This window comes from Gossypium hirsutum, chromosome A06 (assembly GCF_007990345.1).
Source record: "Gossypium hirsutum isolate 1008001.06 chromosome A06, Gossypium_hirsutum_v2.1, whole genome shotgun sequence".
Lineage (NCBI taxonomy): Eukaryota > Viridiplantae > Streptophyta > Magnoliopsida > Malvales > Malvaceae > Gossypium > Gossypium hirsutum.
Genome location: NC_053429.1, coordinates 118942344 through 118949043, shown reverse-complemented (window position 1 = coordinate 118949043; position 6700 = coordinate 118942344). Strand labels below are relative to the sequence as shown.

At 31.6% G+C, this 6700-nt stretch overlaps 2 protein-coding genes across 2 annotated transcripts; both read right to left on the bottom strand.

The window, feature by feature from the left end:
- Window positions 1–4484: 4484 nt before the first annotated feature.
- Window positions 4485–5210, bottom strand: LOC107962075 (uncharacterized). The gene has a single exon (XM_016898313.2). The coding sequence runs from the start codon at window positions 5208–5210 to the stop codon at window positions 4485–4487; it is 726 nt and encodes a 241-aa protein (XP_016753802.1).
- A 535-nt stretch (window positions 5211–5745) lies between these two features.
- LOC107962077 (uncharacterized) lies at window positions 5746–6335 on the bottom strand. The gene has a single exon (XM_016898314.2). It carries the CDS (start codon window positions 6279–6281, stop codon window positions 5925–5927), a length of 357 nt encoding a protein of 118 aa, XP_016753803.1. The 5' UTR covers window positions 6282–6335; the 3' UTR covers window positions 5746–5924.
- Between the last annotated feature and the right edge of the window lie 365 nt (window positions 6336–6700).

Below are 6700 nucleotides of genomic sequence, written 5' to 3'. Positions count from 1 at the left end.
CCCCTTCCTTTATGTTGTTGAAACTTGAACTTAACAAAAGGTTTTCTTTTTTTGTCAATTTCATTGGAATTTGTAGTGAAATCTTTGGTGGGTCTTACAAAATCATGTGACATTTAATTACTGTCTAATCTAATCTCATTTCTTCATTTCTTTACTATATAGCTCTCTGCCTTGCATGATGTTCCATCCTTTTCGCACCGTGGTGCTTATACGACTCAGGCTTAGTTTGGATTGGCGGTGTGTTTATTTTTGGTAAGGTTAAAAATAACGGTGGCAGTAAGAATAGTTACTATAGCGGTGAGATTGGATACTGTAGCGATGAGATTAGAAACAGCGGTAGAATGTGTGTTTGGATTCAAACGCAGCTGCAGCGGTGAGGTGAAAATGAAAAATAACTATTAAGGATATCATATTAGAATTGATATATAATAGAAGTTTTAAAATTATCTTACTTATATAAAATTATTAAAATATGTGAATTTATAAATTCATTTAATAAAATATTAAAATGTATCTTTTAATATTTTATTATAAATATTTTAATGAATTATATAATCAATTTAAATTATTTATTAGATAAAATGATAATAATTTTTAATTATATAATCAATTTAAATTATATAATCAACAGGCCAGGGTACTCTCCTTCCTTCCAGTGTCTCTTCTTATCGGAAACAGCACCGGCGATAGCAGATGGAACAATGAAGGAGTTTGGGGGATGAGGCTTGGACTTGGGCATGGGTTCTGGGCGTAGCAGAGCAGAGGAGAGCAGAGAAGAAGAGAAGGAAAAGGTCATTTTTGTCTGCTAAAAATACCCACTGCCCCACTGGAGCAAATTGCTGCTGAAACCTCCAGCCAATTTTCAGCATATCAGCGTGGTTGGAATGCATTTTGACTGAACTGAAATGCTGAACCAAACAGCATAGCAGTGAGATTGGCAGCAGTTATCTCCCCCAACTGCACCTCATTGGCAATAAAAGCTGAACCAAAGGAGGCCTCAGTCAAATAAGACTTTGCCGGACCAGCGACCAGGTAGGCTCAACAATACTCATGGATGAAAAAAAATTGAATCGACTCGTTCACTCGGCCAAATTGAATAAGGGTATTAATTTATGTGAGAAGTCAAAAATGTATTTTTTTTATTTAATAAAGGATTAATAAGATTTTAAATTGAGTTATTAATTTTTGAAAATAGTAAACAAACAAATTAGGCCACGTTCGGTTTTAAGAAACAAATGTATTTTTTTTATTTTTTGGAAAATGAAAAATAGTGAAGAAAACATGATTATTATAAAATTTGAAAATAATTTTTAGAAAATGAAAATTAGATAAAAGAAAACATGTTTTCAATAAAATATTTTGAAAAAAATGAAAAAGGTTGAAATAAGAGAGTTTTTTTAAGTTTCATTTTATGCATTAAAATTACGAAACAACTTTTTATTTTTGAAAATTTTAAAAAAATTTATTTAGTTATATTTTATTTTACTATTTTAATACATTTTAAATAAGTTATACTTTTATTTAGTTATTTAGTTATTTTTTATTTTTATTTGAAAAAAGTTATTTTCATTATTTAACAAATTTCTATTTTCATTTACCAATCATAATTTCTATTTTTAGAAAAAAAACAGAGAACACATCCTTAGTTTTTCATTCCATCAAGGAAAAAAAATGTTTGAAATTAAATTATTAATTTTACAGGAAAATCAATTATGTGAGTTAAATAAAAAAATGGGAATCAATAAAAGTTGAGCATAAAAACAAAGCGAAAAAAAAATTATTTTTAAAAGATTAAATTCTGTTATTAGTCCCTTTACTTTGCAGAAGCTATAGATTTAGTCTCTATATTTTGATTTGATCAACTTTAGTCCTTGTACATTTCAAAATTTGAAATTTTAGTCTTGACCCAAACGTTAACATTTAAATCTGTTTGGTTAAGTTCGATTACTAATCATGTACTATGTGTACAATTATATATTCGGTCCATATTTTTTAATTGACACATTTGAAGTCCCTATATATTTCAAATTTTAAAATTTTAATTTTGACACAAATAACAATCATTAATCCATTAACTGTATTTTTAATGTGTAATATGTGAAAATAACAAACTAACAATACTTTACATACATGATAATATGTTTGGTGCAACTTGGAAATTATAGTAAAGCTTAACTTAACTAATTTAACAATTATCGTTTTTTGAGGACTGAAATTTGAAAATTCTAAAAATACAAAGATTAAAAATATCAAATTGAAGTAAAAGGATTAGATCTATAACTTTTATAAAATATAGGGACTAATAGAAGAATTTATCCATTTTTTTTAAATATCAAGCTTTTCCATTATATCTAATTTAGATTAACCTCTAATTAAACTAGTTCCTTAAGTGGCGAATCACAGTCAGTTCTATTAATTGATATTATGGCCTCAATCATTCCCCATATCGGTTTTCTTTTTTAGAATGTAGATAAAAATAACAATAAAATAAAATACTTGTGAGGGTAAAAATTATTATTTAAAAATAAGTAAATTAATTACTTGTATATCAACATGAGATACATATGGCACATCAAGTATTATAATCTGATTATTCCGTCAGCCATGTCAATTTTTGACAATACAAATGAACAAAATTTTTAACAAAAATAATCAATTTGTTATTTAATTCAATGTACAAAGATTAATTAATTTATTTTTTTAATACAAGAGACAAAATATAATATAATTCCTAATACAGAAATCTCTACGATACTTTTATTACCGATAATGTTGGAATGTTTTAAATTTTATTTTGTATAAATAATATATAATATTTCTTTAAATTTATTTTTACTTAAATCTTACTAAATTTGTTAATCTAATTTATATGTGATTTGTGTTATATAATCTTGTAGTAATTCAAATATGTTGTCTTGCAATTGTAAAAATAATAACTATTTATGTCATTTCTCTCTCTCTCTCTCTATAAAAGACTCAATTTATTATTCAATTATTTAATTAAATCATCGTTTTATTCTATTTTAATATTTTAAATTTTATTTTAATTAAAGTAATTATTCAAATTAGTTAGGAGATGTGGCTTATTATCTTATTGACTAATATATGATAATTTTTTACTTTTTAACTAAAGTTAAAAGACTTTTCCATAATTAACCCAATTTTTTCTCTTTTTGACCACCGAAAGCGCTAATCAGAAATGTCCAAACTCCTTAAATTATTGTCTATAGTTATTGAATTAATTGTATGTTTAATTTAACTAAACAAAGGCTAGCCAAAACCAAATTTGAATTACCAACCAGCTTCACTTCATTCTCCATTTCCATGGCGAAGAGAAATCCCCGCCGTTGAAACGCCGGATTCTATTACGAAACCAAAATTTACAGTACCTTAAGGCAGCCCCTCCCTCTCCCGCTAGCTGATCAGCCTCTTTCCGTCGCGGAATATTGTCTCTCCATCTTCTCTTCCATTTCTACCAGCGGCGCCATCCCTTTCGCCGTCAATGCAACCACCGCCCAAACGCTGACTTACTCTCAATTGCTTACAGTCTCGAAAAACGCTACCCTCTGTTCGAAAAAGATGTCGCTTTCGTCCTCTCCCCTACTTCTCTTCATATCCGTGCTTTACTTTGCTCTCATGTGGTTGGGAGTCATCGACTCTCCCGCTAACCCGCTCGGTTCCCAATCGGAAATAGCTCATTAGACCCACTATTATTTCCACCTACTGCACCACCGGACCCACCACACCAAAAGAAACAAAAGCTAGAGAAGAGAAATAACAAAAAGAAAAAAGTTTTGGGCAGAAAAGTCTTACCATTAGTCAAAAGTTTAAAAACAATGCATGGGTGGGTTAATATGTGATAAGTTACTTTTATCTTTTTTTTTTTAATAAAAAATAAAAATTTAAATTTTTTTAATTGAATTTAATTTTTTTTTAAGAAAAAAAGTTGAATAGAAAAAATATAACTTATCGTTCTTTTATTAAAAAAAAAAGGAAAGAATAAAGATAATATAAGATCATAATTTTATAGAATACTTTCTCTATATCATATTAGTAACAGAATTTTTAACAGTATTAAATAAACTTAATAGTATGACGTGTCGGATTTTAAATATAGGAAGCAAAGTACATCTCCTGGCTAGTCCATTCTAGCATTTTCCACTAAGCTCCGCAATGCTTTAGTATTTATCTTTCTAACATACAGTTCTGGACCTTCTGTTTCTTCCCTTTAATGATTCTCATCTAACTTGAGAGGATAATAATTATTTAGCTTTCTGAACTTCACAATTTGCAGTATTGGTGCAATGCCATCAGAAGCAAAAAGAAAGAAAATAGAGAGCGAGAGAGAAATGGAAACAAGCTCTAAATAGAACATTAATAATTTGCATGGAGAGGGACACCATAAAGTCTGGGAAACTACATATGCAACGTAATAAGAGGATTTACAATATATATTTTTATTATATGACTTGCTTTATAAATATTTAATTAGATGCAATCATTTGTTGTTGGGCTTCGATCCTGATTTCTTCTTTCATTTTCCTTATGAACTCTTCAATTTTTCTGTTCAACTCCTCCGTGCTCATGCTTATTGGCAACTCTTCCTTTGCTCCTACACCTCCTCCTCGCTCTTCTTGTTTCCCCCACCACCCTTTTTCTCTTTCTTTGTTTCCCTCACCATCCGCATCTTCCACTATCACTGAACCTTCACTTTCTTCTTCTTCTTCTTTAACCGAAGACTCGGTCTCATGCTCTGCTTGCTCTTCAGCTTCATTTTCATGGGCATCTTCTGTTTCTTCTGCTTCAGCTACGTCCAGAGGTACATGTTGGTCATATTCAGCAGCACCCACCTCATCGGTGACTGAAGGTTTCGTTTGTGTTGGTGGGGTGGATATCTCCAAGGCCAGGTAGCGATTATTATCAGACTCTGAGCGGCTACACACGGAGCTTTTGGCGACGAATGCTAGTATTCCGTTGCAAATGAGGAACATGTACTTCCTCTCAACTGTGTGGGTGAAGGAGGAGAAAAGGAAAGTGGAGAAATAAACATTGAAGGAATGAGGAAACAAAGAGTAGGCCATGCCTGAAGAATGGCAAAGGAAAACCGATAAAAAAGCAACCCATACAACAATCTGCAATGTGTTTCTAAGGAAGTGGTATTTGCCTACAGCTTCAACCTTCTTCTCCGCATGCTCCTCCCTTTCATCCATAATGATACTTTTGGAGAATTGAACACTTACGTTTAATTTGGGTCGATTTTTTATATATATTTTTTGGAGTGAATAATAAGGTTCTCTCGTTTTTATACTACTCCTAGATTTGGTATGGCAATGATGAAATTCCAAAAATAGGCATATTTATTGTACCAAAGTTATAGCACCGGCATATGACATGCAAAAAGGCATCAACAGTAGTTGAAATAAAAAATGGTGTAATTATATAAGTATAAATGGATACGCTTTCTTTCAATGAAGCTTCTAGGCTCTACCAAATGCCCACTTATGGGTACATGCATATCCACTACCATGGTGTATCTTGAAGTTTTAATTGGACATTCTTATAAGACATGTTTTCATACGTGTGTGTATGTTCGAACATTCTAAAACCAGCTGGCATGCATGATAAAAATGCAAATATCATAAGGCTGGATTAACATTAATTGTCTTGTAATGATATTTAATTAGTTCATCTGTGCGATAGTGTGAGAGAACACCCGAATTAATTACGCTGAAAACTATAGAGAACTCGAGAAACCTTATTAGGGACTCCATTAAACAAAACTAGATTCCAACCATCTTACTACAAAGTACCACACACCATATATATGTACTATATTTAATTATATAGTGCTAAAAGTTATTAACTGTATGCATATGATATTAGCTAGCAGCTTGATTAAGGCACGATGATGATTAGAAGATGGATCAATACTGATGAGGCCACAAGAATGTGCCCATTGCATATGCTCTCTTCTCATCAAGGCTAAGGTTGCCCTCCAAACTTAGTCCATATTCTCTGAGAAGCATGTCCACTTTCCACTCCTCCATTTTCTCGTAATCCGCTTTCGTATAACGAGGATAATGCAGTGGCATTTGAAACCCTGAATCCGGATGTATTTTCGCTTTCACCACCGTCAGCTCACCGTTGGAAGACACCTTTGAGCTCTGAGTCGCTCCTCCACTTTGTTCACCTGCCATGTTCTTGAAATACTGCATGTCATCAGGCTCATGTTGGTACCCCAGAACATGACATGCTGAATGCAGAAACCATCTCAAAGCCATGTTTCGAGAAGATTAGAATTCAGCTTTATATCAAGTATAGACTAATTCACCCATATATATATATATATAAGAACAAAACACATGAGGGACAACACTTCGTTTTACATGCATCAATCAAGAAAAACGAAGTATCCCATACGATATATATTTCAAATTAAAAAATTGGCACTGATTGCTTCATATATTGTATTTAGCGTTAGCTTTTTTTTGTCTAATTATAATTTTATAATTATATTTGGATGGAGTGCCTGATTGGGGTATTTACTCGTGTCTTTCCGTGTATACATGAACAAGCATATATAATTGATTGGTCGCGAGTTTGCTCATATTAAATTATTTCAACTGCCTTGTTGCCTAAGGTTTCACTCTCTTAACCTTAAAGCAAGGGCTGTTCAGTGTAACTTATTTGTCCAAAATAC

Coding starts and splice junctions, on each gene's coding strand:
- LOC107962075 (XM_016898313.2), bottom strand. CDS start 5,210: ATGGATGAAAGGGAGGAGCATGCGGAGAAGAAGGTTGAAGCTGTAGGC.
- LOC107962077 (XM_016898314.2), bottom strand. CDS start 6,281: ATGGCTTTGAGATGGTTTCTGCATTCAGCATGTCATGTTCTGGGGTAC.